The 21,875-nt window shown below is 44.0% G+C and overlaps 1 protein-coding gene across 1 annotated transcript; it reads right to left on the bottom strand.

The window, feature by feature from the left end:
- Positions 1-1,513: 1,513 nt before the first annotated feature.
- drd4b (dopamine receptor D4b) lies at positions 1,514-21,103 on the bottom strand. Its single transcript, XM_085461596.1, has 4 exons — positions 20,564-21,103; positions 18,609-18,721; positions 16,387-16,979; positions 1,514-4,105 (listed from the first exon to the last, which is right to left on the bottom strand). Exons 1-4 carry the CDS (start codon positions 20,810-20,812, stop codon positions 3,903-3,905), a joined length of 1,158 nt encoding a protein of 385 aa, XP_085317722.1. The 5' UTR covers positions 20,813-21,103; the 3' UTR covers positions 1,514-3,902.
- Positions 21,104-21,875: the final 772 nt, after the last annotated feature.

The following is a 21,875-nucleotide window of genomic DNA, read 5'->3' as shown; positions in this document are numbered from 1 at the left end:
GAACTTCAGTTCTCCTCTGTCTGCCTGGCTGCGTTTCTCTAACAGCGCACTCGCAGGCAGCAGCTGCCCCCGCCCCCTCGCTTAGTGCCTGAGCTCGGATCATACCAATATTAGGGGGAATTTACGCAGAGTCATAAATTCCCACAGTGTGCGCTATGTGCTTCGAATATTGTGTGTAGTTTTTGTTTTATACAGTTGTCAGCCAGGCATCTAACTATGAAAAAATTACACTCCAAAAGACCCCGGGCTTCTTAAAAAACAACCCGGGCTTAAGCCCAGTAAGCCACCCCCCCGCTCCGCCACTGTGACTGTGATGAAGTGAAGCTGGTCAGCCAGACACAGATAACAAAACTATTAAACCGCCCACAATGACACACAACATGACCAAAAGGACAGAAAGCCATGTCAAAGAGAAACAGGAAACAGGTCCTAGATAGAGACATGACGGCCTCAAAGAGAAATAGCAGCAATGAGACAAAATGTTCTTATTAGGTTAATAACGTGACTATAAAGAGAGAGAATCACCTGAAAAAGAACAAAATAACGACAGAGACATGACGACCTCAAACAAAATGACTACACAAAACTCCCTCGATTATAAACAAACAACTACCAAAGAGCCTCAAGAATAACTGCAAAGTGGTTACAAAAGCCTCATCATGCCTAAAGCTGGGCATACACGGTGCGATTTTGAGGTCATTTTGAGCTGATTTTTCAGTCGTGTGACCGTTTTAGGGATCGGCCCAAGTTTCGCCTTAATCATCGTGCGTCGTGCATCGTGTAGTATACGTGGGGTAACGAGAAGCGATTAACACCTCACGACCATGGAAATCATCAATCCTTTGGTCGTAAGAAAATCAAACCTGTTTGAAATCCTGTCGCCCCTCGTGAGGGTGTCACCGCAGCCTCTCACACTGCGCACCCACAAACACAGAAATGGAAGTGAAAAGACGGAGCAGCAGTGCAGCGTGTGATCTGGACACAAGCGACGGAGGCACAACTTGTAGAACTTTGGCTCATCCGAGCCTCTTCGATGTGGCCTCACAAAATTATCACGACCACAACAACCGTGAAAAGAGTTGGATGGACATTGGTGCTCAATTATGTTTTTCATTAGCAATTTAACAAAGTTGATGGTGGTGGTGGTATGTGTGTGCGTGTGTGTGTGTGTGTGTGTGTGTGTGTGTGAGTGAGAGAGGGAGAGAGAGCGAGAGAAGATATTGTGACCTTCTAACCCCTGCGAGTCAATCTTACAGTTTGAGCAGGAGCTGAAATAATCGTATGCTCAGCTTAAGAAAGACGCAAAATGATTTACGCGAGTAAAAAGGACACAGCTTATTTCTGAACTCCACCTTTATCAAACATTTTGATTTTTACAAATGACACTAACATGCAGTACACAGTCCCTTCTCTCTCCATGAGAATGAGCTAAAACCACATCTGGGATGTGGTCTGTGTGCCTGGAACGACGTGTTCTGGCACATCCAACGATGCCATACACCCACCACGCCAACCTCAAACCGAGCTGATTAGATTTCAGATGAAGGCCACTAAAGATGAGCTTTTAGAAAGATGAAACATTTTATTAGAAACTTTCCCACTTAAAGTGTGGATGTGGCATACAGTAGGCACAGTCAGTAACAAAACACAGAGTGGTAATGATACCACTCACAAAACGTGGAAAAACTTTCTGTGAGCTTTCATTCAGCATCAAGCACACTGGAGATACACCAATGACCAAATAAAATTGCAACGTCTACAGCTGTTTTTAAGATTTTTCGGTATTATTCAGCAATAATGTGCTTTAACTGGAATCTTGTGAGACAGCAATAGTTGTTTTATCTTATATTCCTGTAATATTGCTCTAGGAACAATAACAATATTAGCATGGTTTCTTACATTAACAACAAATGCTCGTTAAAATGGCACACATTTTCATTATATTATGCCTTGAACTAAACCAACAAGAATGTCTTCTTACAGTATCAGAAAACTATTGTAATTTTCTTCCCCTTACAACATGCATTACAATCATACTACATATTATGTGTCTATATGTGAAAGAAAATGTAGAAAATAATGTTTGCAGAAGGAACATGTGGTATCTTAAGTATCATAAGCTGCTGTTATTTAGCAATTTAAAAAGAATTATTAATACCACTCATTTCCTGTAATAATGAGAAGTTGAGCAAATATAGTATATATAACAAAACTTTATGTAGACGTGCAGTTCCTTCAGCGCTGAAGCAGAGAAAGGAATAAATTACTCATTATTTCCACGACAGCTTACATTTTTTTGCGTGTGTTTTAGATGGATCAATTCTATCATGATGGACAAGAACATCCTTTGAATTTAAGGCATAAAGCTACTAATATTATATGAATCATTTCATTATTACATATCTTAAAATTACTTTAAAGCAGTTAAAGTAAGCTAGTTTCGACTGTGCTATATTCAGTGTTGTATACCATTGAAGAGGTTCACACCAGCTCATTAGATGTCAGCAGTTCATGACTAAATATTGTTATCTTTCACACTTTGGGTCTCGTTCCAAAATCCTCTTTCTCTGAAGGAAAAACATTTTTCCATTTTCAGCTAAAATCAGTTAGGCAGTTACAATGCTTAACTGTACCTGACAATTCATACGACAAGATCTGATGCACAGTTTTACAGATTAGCCATGCCTGATCTAGAAGCAGTCTAAATTGAACTGATGTGAACTTTTCATTATATCAAAAAATTTATTCAGTCTGTTATGTATGGAAACACTTGAATGGTTTCTTACCTGAAGATAGAATAAACACAACATCATTATATCCTTCCACTCAGTCAAACACACTCACAGAGGTTGTTTAGCTCAGCTATGATCAGCATAAAGGCTGGAAAAGGTCGCACACTAGATTCTAGACTGGTAATGTAAAGGAGGCAATACAGTCTTCTGAGCAGAGTCAAAGTAGGACTTGTAACCCTACATAGTGCATCTTGCTGTGCCACTAATCACATCTAATACTATAAAAGTCTTTATTCAGTGGGTAACTCATAAGCGAGCACTGATTACTAATTCTGCTTCTAATGACTGAAAATTGCTACTATGTGGCCGAGATGACGATAATTCAGAGCTGTACAATGTTTTTAATGTTTCTATTCTTTCCAGCCTTTAGCCTAAGCTAAGCTATACTGAGCTAAGCTAAGCTACTCTGAGCTAAGTTAAGCTAGGCAGCTGCTGGCTGTAGCTTCATATTTACCACACAAACATGAGACCAGTGTTTATCTTCTTTATCTGTCTGCAAGAAACACATCATGCCAAACTGTTGCTTTATACTTATTCATAACAGTAGGCATGAGTGGCTGATTTTAGACAAGTTTTTGCTCTTGAAGCTGCTTTTAGCTGCTTGTCATTCTGCTCTGTTGAAGCTTACTCAGTCTTTCCGTATAGTTGGAGATGTTTTGAGATGCTCATGTCCTTCTGTGGAACTGGCTCACAGTAACCCCAGCCAGCCAAGGCTGATGGACAGTATATTCCAAAAAAAGTGCCATGTAGACAAAGTGAAATCTCTGTTTTCAATAAGGGAGGCTGTGTTCATCTGTTTTCTGTAGCTTTCCACAAATGCACTGTTAGTTTTTTCTAGGCCGTAATTCGTGGGGATCACAAAATCACGTCATCAACGGAGAAAACAGACCCAGATATGGAATTTATAAGATCAGTATTTGCAACTTAGAAACAATCTTAATAAGTTGTCAGCAAGCCACTATCAACCATAAGTAAGTGGTTAAACTGAAAACCTCTGACTTTCCAGCAGAAGTCATATGCTGTAAATCCTGTAAATCCTTCCAAAACCCATTCCCAGTCTCGTCATTCCGCCTTCAGCTCACTGCAGAGTCTGTGGTGGGAAATCTGTTGTCAGCAGCAGCTGCGGAAGCATTTCTTGAAGAATTTCTTGAACTCTGTGTTGAACATGGTGTAAATTATGGGGTTGAGAGCACTGTTGACGTAGCCCAACCAGGTGACAGTGCTCATTAGACCAGGATGGATGCTGCATGTCAGACACACGGCTCGCATCGTATGGACCACAAAGAATGGAGTCCAGCAGAACAAGAAGCAACCTGTGGAGAGCGTACAAAAGGGAAATCAAGTTTCTTTTCACTTTAAGTTGTAACTGACAGATTCATATGAGCATACACACACACCAGTCAAAGGTCTGGACAGCACTCCATCACTCTTTGGTCAAACAGCCCTCACACAGCCTGGAGGTGTGTTTGGGGTCATTGTCCTGTTGAAAAATAAATGATGGGATGCATGTCGCAGTAGGATGCTGTGGTAGCCATGCTGGTTCAATATGCCTTCAATTTTAAATAAATCCCCAACAGTGTCACCAGCAAAGCTCCCCCACACCATCACATCTGCTCCTCCATGTTTCACAGTAGGAACCATCGTTTCCCTTTTCTGTGTCACACAAAGACACGGCAGGTGGAACCAAAGATTTCAAATGTGGATTCATTAGACCAAAGCACAGATTTCCACTGGTCTGATGTCCACTCCTTCTGTTTCTTGGCCCAAACAAATCCCTTCTGCTTGTTTCTTTTTCTTGGTGGTGGTTAAAATGGTGTCTTAACAGGATGCCATGTAGTTTCTTAGCAGCTATTTGCCCATAAAGGAATTATGTAATTTTCCAGACTGACTGAGCTTCAGTTCTTAAAGTAATGATGGATTGTCATTTCTCTTTTCTCAGCTGATTGGTTCTTGCCATAATATGAATTCTAACAGTTGTCAAATAGAGCTGTCAGCTGTGTACCAACCTGACTGCTGCACAACAAAACTAATGGTCCCAACTCCATAAAGAAGGCAAGAAATTCCACAAATGAACCCTGACAGGCACACCTGTGAGGTGAAACCATCTCAGGTGACTAAGTAAGTAAGTAAGTAAAGTTTATTTATATAGCACCCTTCACAGACATATGTCACAAAGTGCTTTACAAGGTAAAAACATAATACAGTCATAAAATACACCATGAAAACCCTGGTCTAATTAAAAGCTTTTTGAAATAAAAATGTCTTTAGCTGCTTTTTGAAGGTCTCCACTGAGTCCAAACCCCGTAGAAATAGGGGAAGTGCATTCCGCAATCTGGGTGCAACAGCTTGGAAAGATCGGTCCCCTCGGGTTTTAAAACGAGTGTGGGGGACCACTAAAAGGGTTTGGTTTGCTGACCTCAGGTTACGAGTGGAGGTATGTGTATGAATCAGATCAGCAATGTAGGGGGGGGGGGGGCCTGTCTCTGTAATGCTCTAAAAGTTAAAACTAGAATTTTAAAATGGAACCTGAATCTGATTGGTAGCCAGTGCAGCGACTTTAAAACAGGGGTCATATGAGCACCCTTGTTCGAGCAGGTCAGTAGCCTCACTGCAGAGTTTTGAACAACCTGTAGGCGGGCTAGCCCTTTCATGTTTTTTTTTTTTTTTTTTTTTTTTTTTTCTAAATGACATCAGAAACAGCAGTATGCGACATTACGTGATGGCAGAGCTTCAGTTCATTCTTTGTCATTTTTTTTTTTTTTTTTTTTTTTTTTTTTAAATAAATAGGACAGGAATGAGAGAAAGAGGGGGAGAGAAAGAAAGAAAACCAAAGGGGAGAAGAGACGGTGAGAAGGGAGGGGAAGAGAGAGAAAAAAAAAAAGAACTCCTGGGTCACCTGTATGGAGAAAAAAAAACAAACAAACAAAAAAAAAAAACAAACAGAGGAGACAGCAAACAACAAAGAGCAACATAATAATAGAGAAAACAAAGCACCATCACAATAAACTAGCTAGTCATAGATATCAATATTTACTAAATAATAAATGATATTGTGCAGCACGCAAGATAGACAGCGCACAGTGTGCTTTGAGGCAGCAGCCAAGAAAGCTTTAGTCCGCGTCTGTGAATACCCATGTGTACACCTGTGTGGATCAGCATGCTTGCATTCCAAAGGTTTCTCCATGTAATGATCTGCTAGGGAGTGTGGGGGGGCCACAGCCCCGTCCTCCAGGGTGTGAAGCGGGTATGGAGGAGATCAAAACTCCAGACATCCAGAGGCCCCCAGAACACAAGAGACCATGGAAGACCAACAGAGGGGCAGCCGCGCCACTGTTCCAGTAAGAGCTGAGGAGAGTCCCAGATGAGGGCTCGCCCAGCAGCCGCGGAGCAGAAGTCAGGGGGAGTTGCAGTGACGCGCCCGTGAGCTCCGCCGGCCCCCAGCTGTGCCTGAGTGACCGAGCCCCAGGCCGAGAGGCCGGGGGCACCCCACCTCCAAAGGGGCCCGAGCGAGCCCCAGGCTCCAGTGAGCCGGTGTGTACCCGGACGCCCACCCCCAGACACAAAGAACCACCAACACACCGACACCTGAGGGAGTCCGCCACCGGCAGGGGAAGTGGTGGTGGGTGGAGATAGGCCTCCAAACCTTGGAGGGCCTGAGGTGTCCCCAGAGAGGTGGCGTCTGATACCCAACCTGACATATAGACACAGACATACAGGCACACACAGACACAAACATCCATTCCCACCCTCATGCTCTCATATGCACTCACTCCACACTCAACCAACGTGGAGACAGACATAAAGAGACGCTGTACACACAATCACACTCCCCAAGCGTACTCTACAAACCAGGTTTAGGTACCCTTGCCCCTGGAGGGGGGAATTGCACCCAGACCCAGGTGGTGTTACCCTTTTCCCTGCGGTGGGGAGAGGCAGACCACCCCGACTCCGCAGCAGCAGGGAGGCCCCACACCCCAGACCGCAGTCGGACGGCCAACTCCTCCTACTAGCCCTCCCGCTCCAGCAGGCCGCAGAGAATGGGGGTGGGAGAAGACTCCAAACCTCCCTCCACCCGCTCATTGTAGTGTTGATGCATGTGTGTTCTAAGGTGCAATTAAAACCCAGGAGGGCATGGAGCTACCTGCCAAGGAGCAGCAGGTAAGCGCATAGTCCCTCCTGCTAGCCCTCAATGACTAAGTGTATTTAAAATTGAGAGGTGGGCAACGTCGTCAGGGGTGAGGTATACACCCTGATGGTAATTTGGACTCCGTGATTGTGCCCACCCCCAAGATCCTATATGTATGTGTAATGAGAGTGTGAATAATGTGAATGTCTAAGTTGTGGGATAAAATTGAGGCAGAGGCAGCCAGAAGGGGACAGGGGGGGGGGTAGCCTCCTCTGCACCCTGGTGACATACCCCCACTCCAAGGCCCTGCATGTGTGGGTGGTTGTGGAGGAGCGGGAAGAGGGAGGCAGCTGGAGATGGGGAGGGAAGGAAGGGAGGGGCAGGTAACCCCTCCCTGGGGCCAGCTCCCCCGCTGACCCCAGTAGGCACTCCCACCCTTCGCGACCCGCCAGGGAAGGGGGGCCCAGGCCCATCAGACCGGGGCCCAGTGCAGTAGCGCCCTCCGGCTCCACAGAGCCCTGGACAGTCCACCCAACCCCACCACAGAGAAAACTGCACCCACCCCACCATCCACACATCTTCCAGACAACATAAGACGGTAAACGCCCAGGCTGAGATCTTCCTCCACCTCTCCTGTATCTCCCCCTCCTGCAGAGAGTTCCTGAAGAGAAGAAAGCTCCTGCAAGATGTGACCATCCCCCCCACCAGTTGAAGAGCCCCCCAGGCGGCTCGACGCACCGGCGGCACCCTGCTCCAGGGCCGGGCCCCCATGCACCCACCCGCCCACAACCCCGGCAACACACCAACCAGGACCCAAGCCCCCGAGGCCCGGCAGGGGCCCCAGCCCAGAGCCCTTTCATGTTTAAACAAGTAAACAGGCTGTTACAGTAGTCAAGTCTTGTAGAGATATAAGCATGTATTATCATCTCGAGTTCACTTGTTGACACGATGGATCTAAGTTTAGAAATGTTCCTCAGGTGAAAAAAGCAGGTTCTTACTGTCTGATTTAAATGCCCCTCCAAAGAAAAAGCTTCATCAAAAATGACACCCAAGTTTCTAAGGTTATGTTTCTGTGAGGAACCTAAGTCACCCAGTCGCCGTTTAATATCAGGTATTGCACTGCCTGGTGCAATAATCAGAGTTTCTGTTTTGGCCGGGTTTAGCTGTAAGCAGTTATTGTTCAACCATTGTTTAATGTTGGTTAAACAGTCAATCAGATTGGAGAGCTTATGAGCTTCAGCAGGCTTAAAAGAATAATATAGCTGAATATCGTCAGCAAAAAGATGATAAGATACTTCAGGAAACTGCTGTATTATCTGACTTAAAGGAAGAATGTATATTAAAAACAGAATAGGTCCCAGCACAGAGCCCTGAGGAACTCCACACAACAACTCTGTAGATTCCGACATGATCTGGTCTGCAGACACACTAAAACTCCTTTCAGATATATAAGATGAAAACCAGTCTAGAACAGAGCCAGACATCCCAACCAGGTCTCTCAGTCTGTTTATCAGGATGGTATGGTTGACTGTATCAAAGGCTGAGGTGAGGTCTAACAAGACTAGGACTGTGTATTCTCCGGAGTCTGCTGACATCATAATATCATCAGTAACTTTCAGTAGTGCTGTCTCAGTGGAATGCAATTTACGGAACCCAGATTGAAAACGGTCATGGATGTTATATTTCTCCAAGTATGCCGTAAAGTGGACAGCTACTGCCTTCTCAAGGAGTTTTGACATAAATGGGAGTTTGGAGATAGGTCTTAAATTTTGAAGTAGTGTTGGGTCCAGGTTGGGTTTTTTGAGCCTTGGTTCCACAATGGCATGTTTAAAAAAGCTGGGGAACAACCCAGTCTGAAGAGAAACATTAAAAAGGTTCACAACCCAAGGACCAATGGTGTCAAAGGCATTAATAAAAAGCTTAGTGGGGATAATGTCTGAGGGGCTCTCGGACGGCTTCATTTTGTCCACCAGGGCTGCTATTTCATCATATGTTACTGTTGTAAAAGTCGACCAGGAGTACAAAGGGAGTGCCTGACTCGGAGAACAAGAAAGCTTTGGGGAGATTTTAGCATTGATGTCATTAATCTTATTAAAAAATCGGAGGAGTTTATTACTATCTACTTTAGAGTGTACATCTAAAGGTACCACATCTGGGGAGACAATAGCACTAACTTTGTCAAAAAGAAACTTGGGATTTCTGTTGTTTTTTGTTATGAGTCTAGAAAAATATTCTGATCTAACAGTTCTCACTATGTCATTTAAGGAGAGCATGAGATCTCGAAGATGGAGCCTGTGTACGTCAAGTTTGGTTTTCTTCCATAGTCGTTCTATTTTGCGGCATATTCTCCTTAAGTTTAAGATAGACTCATTTATCCAAGGGCATGTCTTCTTTTGTAAAGCCGAGCTTGTTTTAATAGGTGCCACTTGATCCAAAATGGATGTGCATTCCCTATTAAAAGACTGAATAAGAACATTTACATCATAACAAGTGGAGACCTGTCAAACATAATGGAGAACCTCTCAGCAGTAGTCTCAGTTATTATGCATCTATGAGTTTTTAACTTCACAGGCGTCTATTTAGAGCTAAAATTAAGTTCAACAAAGATACAGTTATGATCACTCAAATGTACATCCTCAGCAAACACATTGCCAATGTTGAGGCCAAAGGAAAAAACAAGGTCCAAGGTATGGCCTTTTACATGGGTTGGACCAGAGACATGTTGGACAAAGTTAAAAGACTCGGATATAGATAGAAGTTCAGCTGCAGAGTTAGATGAGGCATCATCAATATGAATGTTAAAATCCCCAAGAATTAAAACTTTCTCCAGCTTGATAATAGAAGATAAGAAGTCCATAAAATCCTTTAAGAACTCAGTAGCAGGGCCAGGAGGGCGATAGACTAAAACACAATGAAAGATGTTCGTAGAGCCCACCTTAATTGTTTGCGACTCAAAGAAAGAATAGTTTTCAGTTTGCATACCTCTGCAGGTGAAACTGTCCTTAAAGACAACGGCAAGACCTCCACCACGGCGACCTAAATGGGGGGCGCCCAAGTAAGAGCAGTCTGCAGGACGCAGTTCATTTAGGTGAATAAATTCGCCATCCCTCTGCCATGTTTCGGTGAGAAACAGAAAGTCCAGGCTTTTCCTTGTGAAGAGCTCATTCAGAGAGAAGGATTTGTTTGCGATGGAGCGGGCGTTCAAGAGCGCGATCCGATTAAAAGCTGACAGCGCAGGTTTCCCATCAGCTTGTCGGAGTGGAATTGACAGCAAACACCGTGCCTGCACGCGAGGTCTCCAGCAGCGCCACGGAACCGGCGGGGCCAACCGGCGGGGCCAACCACCGGTTGTGCGATGCGGGCTGTGAGGGCGCAGCGGTGGGGAGATAATCGGCAAAATCCAGAGCATCAGATGGGCAGGATCCATGCTGTAGTGGCTGCAAGTACGTGTTTCCAATCAAATCCGGAAGGGTAACTGGCAGCAGAAACCGGGGACGCCTCCAGACGAGTCGGGAAATCTCCGATCTGTAGTCTCGTCTGATGTGTACCTGGATGCCAGCCCTACAGCCTCTTTTCCTCGATTTCTTCTTGGAATTGCTTAGGGCACGTTTCGCAGGTAGCAAGAAGTAATCCAGTGAGGTGGAAGAGTGCACAAATGGTGGGGGGAAAGTTTTTCTATAACTGTCCCAGTCATCATAAAGACGTTCCATAGAGTCTTTGATGTGGAGCAAGGAAGAACGGTCGTAAATCACAGCAGCATAGCGCCATATATTAAACGTCAGGGCTGATATAAAAGCATAAAATACAACACAGCGTAGGCAGGTAGACGGCAAGCCGAGCAAAGGAGCCATCTTCCTGTCACAGTCCTGTCACAGTCGTCACGCATGAAGCTCACTGAAAGAAGGCCGAGGGTTTGCAGAGCTGTCACTAAAGGGTGGCCACAGCATGTCTTTATCCTGTCTTCCTTCTCTCACCCCAACCAATCACAGCAGATGGCCCCGCCCCTCCCTGAGCCTGGTTCTGTCTGAGGTTTCTTCCTGTTAAAAGGGAGTTTTTCCTTCCCACTGTCGCCAAAGTGCTTGCTCATAGGGGGTCATATGATCGTTGGGTTTTTCTCTGTATCTATTATTGTAGGGTCTGCCTTACAATATAAAGCACCTTGAGGCAACTGTTGTGATTTGGTGCTGTATAAATAAAACTGAATTGAATTGAATTAAAGCGCTGTCAGGAATCTGAAATATAGAGTTATGAATCTTTTTTTTCTTTGCTACAAAAACCCAAAAACAAATTCCGCCACTCTGAACGTCTCCGTGTGGTCAACAGCAGACACACATTATGCCCCTATCGTGGTCTAAATCAATCAGAGACAGTCAGGGGCGGGGCCTCTCTGATTGGCCGTGGTCCAGATATTCCCGTAGTCCTTCGTGTGTACATTTGATTTGGATAGAGAGGTGAGTAGCTTGAATAAAGCGATATCGATTCATTAAATCCTGAATTGACATTTAAATATAAACTTATTTTGCCAGAAATGCCAGAATCTCAGGTTAAAGCTCATAAAACTATTTCAACAACCACCAAACAGTAAATGAGAGCAGGTACACGGACTCCAGACAAAGACGTAAACGCAGAGCAGACCCCACGCAACAGAATCAGCTTTCTCTTTCTCGGCTTTCTCACCCGACGGCCCGTAGACAGACAAGCCGTCGGGGCTGAAAGCCGACAGCTCACCGATTCTGATGCATCGGGTCCGCGCTGTGTTTACGTCTTTTTTGCGCTAGAGTCTGAGCTGCAGGTTTTGTCTCTCTCCAACCAAAATTCACTGAACCAGCAGCAAAAGAAGATCAAACTACGCTTCACATTTGATAAACATCGTCATGAATTCACTCTGACTTTTGCTGTTTTGCTTCCACCACGATAAAATCACACTTCATGCACAGCGCTCTCTCTCTCTCTCTCTCTCAAATTGGGGTGATCGTGGCTCAAGAGTTGGGAGTTCGTCTTGTAATCGGAAGGTTGCCGGTTCGAGCCCTGGCTTGGACAGTCTCGGTCGTTGTGTCCTTGGGCAAGACACTTCACCCGTTGCCTACTGGTGGTGGTCAGAGGGCCCGGTGGCGCCAGTGTCCGGCAGCCTCGCCTCTGTCAGTGCGCCCCAGGGTGGCTGTGGCTACAATGTAGCTGCCATCACCAGTGTGTGAATGTGTGTGTGAATGGGTGGATGACTGGATATGTAAAGCGCTTTGGGGTCCTTAGGGACTAGTAAAGCGCTATATAAATACAGGCCATTTACCATTCAAATCTCTGTTTTCTGCATTATTCATTCGCTTATTACCCATCAGTTGTTTACAGCGCTGTCGGCCGCTGTCTTTTTTTTATTTTTTTAAATCTTTTTACTTAAATGACCTCGGACAGGAATTTAAACATTTTAAAATTATGCAAAATGCAGAATTTTTTAAGGTTATCTGCTATAAAAAGCCAGGCCAGGAAAATCTGCTTCATGTTTTTCTGAGTTTTATTCTCAGTTACTTTGACACAAAGGCCTCTGCTGTGATGCTCACATCTCTGATAAAGTCTCACAAGTGTCAGTACTGATAAATGATCAGAATTATAATATTTCTGACTGTCTGAGGCAAAGTTGAATCAAATCGGGACTTTGTGAATTGGAATCGAATGGATTATAGAAATCAGTGATGATACCCAGCCCTAGCCTAAGAAAAGGTGCACCAGTGCAACCGTGGCAAAAAGTTAGTCTAGAGCCCTGTGAGTGTGTATATATATAAATATATACATGGAGAGAGAGAGAGAGAGAGAGAGAGAGAGATACTGATAATGACTGACATTTGGATAATGAGTAGTATTGTAGCTTCCAAATCTGACTCCCCCACACATCCCTTTCTGGGTCAGGTTGACCTGCCGTTAGTCCTGTAGTGTCTGTGTGTGTGTGTGTGTGTGTGTGTGTGTGTGTGTGTGTGTGTGTGGCAGGTGTGTGTGGCAGGTGTGTGTGGCAGGTGTATTGGAACCAGAGCTTTAGCAGCTGCAGCTTACTCAGTCATCAAGCCCTTTAAATACCCGGCTCTGCCACTTCCACTCAGCCTGACTGTAGACTTGGCTAACTGTCAGTGTCTGTATGCGTCACACCAAACCTAGACCAGGCAAGTCTTCTTTTGTCATAAATGTGCATCCCCCACTTTCCTCTCATTAAACGGCCATCCCACAGCTCTTTGCTCATTGAACCATAACAACGCAGCAGCCTCCCAGTGTGTATATTCTGCTAGTCTATTAAATGCCTGCTCTATTCTACCAAACTAGTTACTCATCCATAGCTCCAGCTGTCCATATGCCAGGCTAAACTCGTCTCCAGCTAGCTCTCAGTCAACAACAAGCTCCCAAAACCAAAATTCCCTTGTTTTTCCTGCTTTTTCTTACAGTTGTCCAATCTTTTAGTGGTCTGTGTAACAGCTACCACTTGTCTGTACAGAAAACCTACAGTGATAGTGACAAAGTCAGCAGCTGGCCACAAGTATTAAATATGGTCACAATCTTTGTTTCTGTTCCTCAGGTGTTGGGTTAAGTAATGGTTTGAAAAGGGCATTTACCTACAAATGTGACGCCCCCGTGGCACTGATATTAGTAGTCAGCACTGCTGCCTCACAGCAAGAAAGTCTTGGGTTGAAATCTGTTGCTCATCTGACCCTTTGGTGTGGAGTGTGAATGGATCTGTGTCATTCTGTGACAGACCAGTGACCTCCACAGGTGAAGCACACACACACACACACACACACACACACACACACACACACACACACACACACACACACACACAAAAGATCAAATTCACTGTAAGATGGCCCGTAAGGATTTGCCACGGAGGAAAAACTAAAGAGAAGAGAGATGGTTTTCTTTGCCGCCACAGAGTGAGTAATGGTTTCAGCCTGACCACAGGACATTCTTTCAGAGTTAATTTAATATGTAAAAAATGTGATACACTGTGATACACTATTAAAGGTTTCTGTTAGGTTCACTCTCACAATATGCATTTATAACAAACCAAAGGACTGAATGACTGAAATGTGATTACGCACTCAACTGTATGATATGTGCATAGTCTACATAGATATGTCTGTGAAGGTTCTCAGTCATCCAGGTCATCGTAGTCAAAGGAGCTTGCAAAGACTTCTTTAAGTTGCTTGAAGACGTTTCACCTCTCATCCGAGAAGCTTCTTCAGTTCTAAGGTCAAATGGTGGAGAGTCCCAGATATAAACCTAGTGGGAGTTTCCCCCCACAGAGGGACAAAAGGACTCCCTGATGATCCTCTAATCGCCTGAGCCAAGGTGTGAAACTGGGTGTGGGTCCCAATCAGCCAGAGTTGTTTCGAAAATGTGTTGGCTTGATTGTCAGCAATGAAGAGTTTGTAAACATCTGGTTTCAACTGTATATTTGATGATGTTGGTGTTTGAGAGAGAGAGAGAGAGAGAGAGAGAGAGAGAGAGAGAGAGAGGAACAGAGAGAGAGAGAGAGGAACAGAGAGGGAGAGAGAGGAACAGAGAGAGAGAGGAACAGAGAGGGAGAGAGAGCGAGAGAGAGAGGAACAGAGAGAGGGAAAGAGAGAGAGGAACAGAGAGAGAGAGAGAGCGAGAGAGAGAGGAACAGAGAGAGAGAGAGCGAGAGCGAGAGGAACAGAGAGAGGGAAAGAGAGAGAGGAACAGAGAGAGAGAGAGAGCGAGAGAGAGAGAGAGGAACAGAGAGAGAGAGAGCGAGAGCGAGAGGAACAGAGAGAGAGAGAGCGAGAGAGAGGAACAGAGAGAGCGAGAGAGAGAGGAACAGAGAGAGAGAGAGAGAGAGAGAGAGAGGAACAGAGAGAGAGAGAGAGGAACAAGAGCAGGTGAGACACACATGTTAGTCAAATGGTTGTTTACCAAAAGTATCACGGTATCATAGGTCCTCATGTATCTCGTACCTAGTGTTTCTTTTTAGGTTTGTTATTTTTCAAATTCTATATTTATTAAGTTTTGCAGGCTTGTTTGCACAACAAGGGTAAATAATTATATAAATGTTTCTGAATCTAAATAGTGGACTTTGGTAGAATTAAAAAATAAGTGTAGTGCAGGTCTATGATGATTTTTAGTGCTACTATCATCTAGTTCTGATTCTGGGTCTGTCTTGGTTAAGTCCTAAGTAGTCCTGATTTTGAGCTGTTGTAGTCCTGTTTTAATTCTGGATCAGTGATATATATTTTCCCCTTTATGAAGTCATTTAGTTTTGAACAAAACTCAAAACAGAGCCTATAAACACCCCCCCCCCCCCCCCCCCCCGTAATCCGCCTCTGTTATTGGTTATAAAAAACGGGGCCTTCACTATGAAAGACTGAATCAGTCTCTGCCTGTACTTTAAAAATAACCTCAAGCTGGCTACAACAAGATAAGAAACACATTTTAATAAGTTACTGTAAAAGTAGAACAATTCAAATGTGTCATCTTGTCCACGTCTGCCATCGGCCTCGCTCTCTTCCAGCATTCGCACTGCTCCAATCTGCAGCTCCACATTAGGTCTCTGCTCAGTTCAGCTGCGGTTGGACATCTAGATTGTTGGCCTGTAAGTCTAGATTCTGCTATGCAGGTGTGTCACTGGTTTATAATCTGTGACAGACGTGCACAATACAAGCTTCTTTGTGTAACCAAAATGAGAAGAAACAGCAGTTTTCTGTGTTTCAGTATCTTTGTCCAACAAGCTGTAACTGAGTAACTATGGAAGCTCAGCCACATAATAGGAAAAGATCCATGTTATTGGAAGAGATACATAAAAATATAAACCAAGCCCTGGACGGGCTTTCGTTTGTTCAACAGCAACATTCAGCTAACATTATTTATATTAGATTAGAAAGATTATAAAACCTAGTTCACTGTTACACTTGTATTAAAGGTCATACTCCCCATGAGAAAGTGTCCTAAATCAGTTTTAACTTGATTTCATTTATAGTTGAGGCTTTTCGGCTTACACCAGAATTATGTCAGCTTCATTTGCAGCCTCTGAGGTTGCAGCACAGCTCGTGCGTGCTTGGACGGAGGCATCATAAGAGAACTGTGACACGCTGCTTTCTGCTTTTCCCAAAACATTTCTGATGCCAGCTGACCAACAGGAAATGAGCTCAGGAAACTCTGATTCGTCTCCCTTTTTAGCGATCACAACACAAACCTCCTGTCGACTCGAATCATTGATGTGAATGATTGAACGGATGAATGAACGTAAACCGAGCGACAGCGAAAAGCCTGCTAGAAATAACAGGAACACTTAGGTCAACGTGTTTCGACAGCAGGCAGAGGAGCTACAGATCAAATCCTACAGTGCAGGTTATCACAGCAGCGCTGCTTCTGTCAACTATCCACCCAGAGTTGTAAAACACTGATTTGGACTAAAGCTTGGTAACACTAACGGTCCTCGGGTGCTGCTGGCTCACCAATAAAGGCACTCACCTACTACGACAGGCAGGACCTTCATAGCTTTCCTCTCCCTGCTGTTGAGCTTGGCTCTCGTCTTCATTTGCTGCTGGCTGAAGGTCAGCGTAGGCACTGAGTTCTCTCTGTACTGCCGTGGATAAGGAATCTCCTGTTGTATGTAGTCGCCAGAATCATCCATGCGAGACTGGGCTAGATCTCTCTCAATAATCCTGGGCAGAGGCATGGGCAGAGGTCCAGGGATGGTGCCCGGCACTGGGGCGAGGGTCGTGGTGATGGCGGCGTGCTGCAGCTTCCTGCAGGCCTCGATGCTGCTTCGTAGTTTGGCCTTACGGGTCTCCTCCCAGCGACGCAGCCCGCGGAAAACCCCAAAGTAGAGCAGGACCATGATGGGGCAAGGAATGAAGAAGGAGCAGACTGAGGAATACACCACATAGTTGTTGTCCTCCAATTTACACTCTGTGGGATCACGGTTAGGTACGTTGTTGATGCCAAATATGACAGGCGAGGCCACTGCTAAGGCCAGCAGCCAGGTGGCAGATAGCAGGATGATCTGACGATGGTCCACATGTTTGCGGTTGTAGTTTAGTGGAATGGACACGGCAATAAACCTGCAGAAAGAAAGAAGCGTTCACAAGGATATGTTTAACATCATGATCTCAAGCGTTTGGAAGCATTTTGGTTTCCATTCGTAGTCTATGTGTAGTCCAAATTTGATTGTCTAATCGTTTTTAGTAAAGCTATCATTAAATACATTAAATACTGGTAAATAGTCTTTTGGTAAGTAAAAGAAGTAAAATAATCTAAACTTTGTCCTAGGAAACATTTAGCTTTTGTCCACTTCTGACAGGAAGTCTCAGCCTGGTTCACAACACTGGAAAAAACTGTTATTCTTACAGTAACACAGCTGTTCAGAGTTTATATTGCATGATTTTCATTTCAGTATTTCCTGTTACTTCAAATGTATAAGGTTAAAAATGTAAATTTCAGTGTCAAAGCTGAATTACTCTGAGTTACAAAAATAATTCTCTGTCCTCGTGTCACTGAGCAAAGACTCCGGAGACTAATTCAGTCATAGTTACTGTCAAGTTATACTTTTTACCTTGATCGATCACGCTGGGTATGTAAGCGTTGTTTGGAGGTTTTAAATAAAAAGATAGACCTGGGAGCTTTGACAGTCATTTGTAAAGTGGACTCAGTCTATTAAAGGCTTTGGATGACTGTCTGCTGACATTTAGACAAACACAGGGACAAAATTTTTAGCCCCTCTATGAAAATTTCATTTAAAAAAATTGATGTTAAACAGAGTAAGGTTTTCACGCAGCTTTTCCTCTGGCCTATCCCAGCAGTCTTAGGGTGTGAGGCACCCTGGACAGGTCGCCAGTCTGTCGCAGGACTAACACAGATAACTATTTAACCTAACCCCACTAACTGCATGTCTTTGGACTGTGGGAGACGTGGGAGTACCGGGGGACAACATGCAAACTCCACACAGAAGGACCCCGGCCTGATGGTGATCCTGAACTCAGGATGACTTTACTCACTGGCTGCAGTGCTCAAGAGTAATATTTTGTGGTGGCTGTGCCTTTGAGAGAATTCAAAAAACAATTTTGATTCATTACAACCTCCCATGGCGCAACATTGATTTAACTTGGCAAACGAATATATCCGTCCTAAGCAGCTATATTTTCTGTCATTTTATTTTAGCTGTAATGATTTATAGTAAATCAGGCTTTTTGAAAAGCTGCAGTGACCTTGGACCTTTTCATGCTCTCCCGTAAATGATGAGTTCTCTTCCAAATCACCAAAGTTGCAAAGTTAAAGCTACAACAGCCATATTAATGGTTAATTCACCAGACTGAAATAACCTGACATTGGCCTTTAAAAATAGAGAAATTTCAGTTTAGTGTGGATGTGGTGATACAGAAAGTCCACGAAACATTTGTTTTAATGCTTGTTTTTAACTTGAATTTCAGTTTGGAACTTAATTATTTTATAGGAAACAAAATGTGAGGAGTATATCTGGATTACACTGTTATCTGAATGAAATAACTATATGATGAAATTCCCTTTTTAATATTACGTTTTCTTCTTTGTAGCAAGTATTTGTGTCCAGAACAGCTGAAGGATTAATCATAGTATCTGCTGTGTTTTTGTTAGTTTTCACCTTTCAGACTCATCTTCATCGAATGCCTTTGACAGTAAAAGCAAGCATGTAGGAGCAACGTAAAGAGGTATACCTGTCCACACTGATAGCACAGAGGTTAAATATTGATGCGGTGCACAGCATCACATCCATGGTCATCAGGCCATCACACATCAGCATGTTTAAGGACCAGACTCCACCCTGAAACTGCACACACATAAACAAACACAAAAACACACAAACCTTGAGTCAAAAGAAACTCACTGCAAATATTCCCAATCCTCTTGTCTTAGTGCCACAAACGTTCCTGCATGAAGCATGACTCTGTCCCCTGACTTCTTCAGCAAGCACAGTAGGCGTTAACTTTCAGACACTTTCTAATCCAGTGACTGTATGTGGACAAAGCACTGGTGTGAAGATTAACTGGCTGTGACCACTGGCACAGATAACAAGATCTCAAATGCAGCTAGTTAAGGAGGATTTAAGGGGAAGCCTCAGCAGGGCGTCTCTATTATATTTAGACAGGCAGGCATGCAGGCAGGTGGCTCCTGATACTGAAGGCAAGGCTACATCCTGGTCTTTTGCCTGCAGATGTTGTGAATTATGGGTCGTACCTTTTCTCAACACCAGAATAAAGCTCCCACTGTCTCCCCTCGGTCTTTATTTATCCTGATGAAAGACGAACAGCCGTCTCTGTTTTATGATGCTCTTTTTCTGATGAGTATAATTAGCTACCTCGCTAAGTCACAACAATCTGAGTGTTAATCCTCCAGAATTGTTATAATTAATAAACACCTGAATTCAAGACAACAGCTTTCTGTCCACTAGTACTTTAGGGCTCACACATTATTAGAAACTGAAGCGTCACATTTTGCATCTTTTTGCAGTCCTTTTGCCATTTTCTTTTGGTAATCATTTTACCGATATGTGCTGATTTTGTCACTCTGCGGTTTCTTTTGTATCTCTGTTTGCATCTTTGTTATTTTGCATCTGCGTGCATCTGCGTGCGATTGTGGCTCAAGAGTTGGGAGTTCACCTTGTAATTGGAAGGTTGCCGGTTCGAGCCCTGGCTTGGACAGTCTCGGTCGTTGTGTCCTTGGGCAAGACACTTCACCCGTTGCCTACTGGTGGTGGTCAGAGGGCCCGGTGGCGCCAGTGTCCGGCAGCCTCGCCTCTGTCAGTGCGCCCCAGGGTGGCTGTGGCTACAATGTAGCTGCCATCACCAGTGTGTGAATGTGTGCGTGAATGTGTGGATGACTGGATATGTAAAGCGCTTTGGGGTCCTTAGGGACTAGTAAGCGCTGTATAAATGCAGGCCATTTACCATATATTTGGAGTTGTTATTTTCTGTGTTTCCATGCTCTTTTCTTTAACCTCCTGACATCCACATATGTGGACATCACATTTTGGGCTGTCTAGACCAAAATACTAAATTTTGCTCTACAAGGGCCTGATGTCCACTAACGAGGACGTTTTACTGACACTGTTCTATTGAAATTTAAAACCGATGTCCTCATATGTGGCTCTCATTTTTCTCAGAAACAAAAATCAGGTAAAATAACAAAAAAAATTCTTTGTTTTTACATTCATCAGGTCCCAATCAGCCCAAATAGCAAAGAGAAATTAAAAATGCATGCTGTGGAAGAGTTCGGGTCTTATGAGGTTAAGGGTATTTTAGACGGGTTTGGAGTCTAAAGTTTGCATTTTACTGTTTTTTGTAGCAAGCATGTGTTTTTTCCCCCAGTTTTGCTATTTTTGCACAGTGGTTTGTACGTCTTGGTTACGTCTATTACGTCTATAGTCTCCAGGCCTTTAAAGTTCTTATGGGCACCTTGGATTTTGTGAAGTCTTGAAGCCACACTGTGCGGCCTTCAGTCTTTATATATTTTTCATTTCCTCTTGGTTAATGTTGCATCTGAACTGCAGGAGATGTAGAGATACCTGCTTATCTTCTGTCTGACGCTTTCTTCGAGTCACAGTCAGACTCATCTGCACGCATGCTGTACTAAATGCTGACCTGATAAGCCTGTTGGGTAATACGGCTCTTACCTCTGCGTAAACGAAGAGAGGGAGAACCAGCACCGCCAGCAGCAGGTCTGCAAATGCCAGACTCACTATAAAGTAGTTTGTTGTGGTTTTTAAAGCTTTCTCCAAGTAAACGCTTATACACACGAGCACATTTCCACAGGTGACGACGATGATCAAGAAAATCCCGAAAATGAGAGCTGGGAAGTTTAAATGTGTGACGGCGGCCGCCGGCAGGGTGTCGTTGTTAAAATCCGTGAAGTTGTCCGACATGGTCGCCGGTGTTGCACCGTGCGCCGCAGACTGACGGGCTCCTTGTCCTACGAAGAGTTTCCTCCAGGGTAGTTTTCATCTATAAGCCGTTAAGGAAAGCAGAAGGTTTCCAGATGAAGTCGGGCTAAGTTGTTCTCCGTGGACGCGCATCCACGGCGCCCAGTGTGCGCACTGAAACCGATGCGCAAAGCCACACCGCTCGATGTAACCACGTTACCAGCCCTTAGGAACCCTTTCTTCAAATTTGACCGGCTGTCAAATGTGGATTCTCTGATAATTGCTCGCTACTGAAGGGGTAGCTGTGCAAAGTGGACGAATCAGAAGGCAACGGCTTAACCGGATAAATCTGCTTATGTGTTAACAGCCTCAGCAGGTTGGCAAATCAGGTTCGACCGAGACAGCAAACAGTGTGGAAATCAGCTGTTCCTCACATATGTAGACTTCTTACACTAAACTGCAGCTCTGAATATCAGTACATGGGAAAGACTTTACATGAAGTCATTCGTTAATTGTTTATATAATCGGAATGATTATTTTCTGCTACACTGAGTAACAATGAGACATATTTCAAACACATATTTGAACTCGATCTTTTTTCTAAAAGTATTCAAGTAGTTTTGAAGCTAGCCAATCAGGAAGAGGAGGAAAACGTCAGCAACAAGTGAGACCAAAGTGGTGAAACACAAACTGCGCTCATATAAGCGCCGCTCTACACTTGCTGTAATAAGCTGCAGTTATAACCCAAACATGCTACACAGGTGTATGCTCTGTAACCCCCTGTCCCAACTTTGCTCAAATCTGGATCAAATTTCAAAATATTATTAACAATAATAATCTCAGTTTTAACATTTATTTATGGTAAATGAAGTACAACATATATAAGATAGAGCCACTAGTGTGCTACATGTGGTTGCAACATGAGAAACAAATGGGTAATGTGAAGATAGTTGCATCTATCTTTTACACTGTTTATGGTTTTTATCTCAGCTGCTTCTTTTAGTTTCACATCAACAGCAGTCTCCTATTTTTTCATAATTTTCTTCTTCATCTCAAAAAAAGCCTG

This window comes from Copadichromis virginalis, linkage group LG1 (assembly GCF_057382275.1).
Source record: "Copadichromis virginalis isolate Kocher_CV1m ecotype Utaka linkage group LG1, C_Virginalis_male_GT1.1, whole genome shotgun sequence".
NCBI lineage: Eukaryota > Metazoa > Chordata > Actinopteri > Cichliformes > Cichlidae > Copadichromis > Copadichromis virginalis.
The sequence above is the reverse complement of the archived record's forward strand: the minus strand, read 5'-3'. Positions and strand labels throughout refer to the sequence as shown.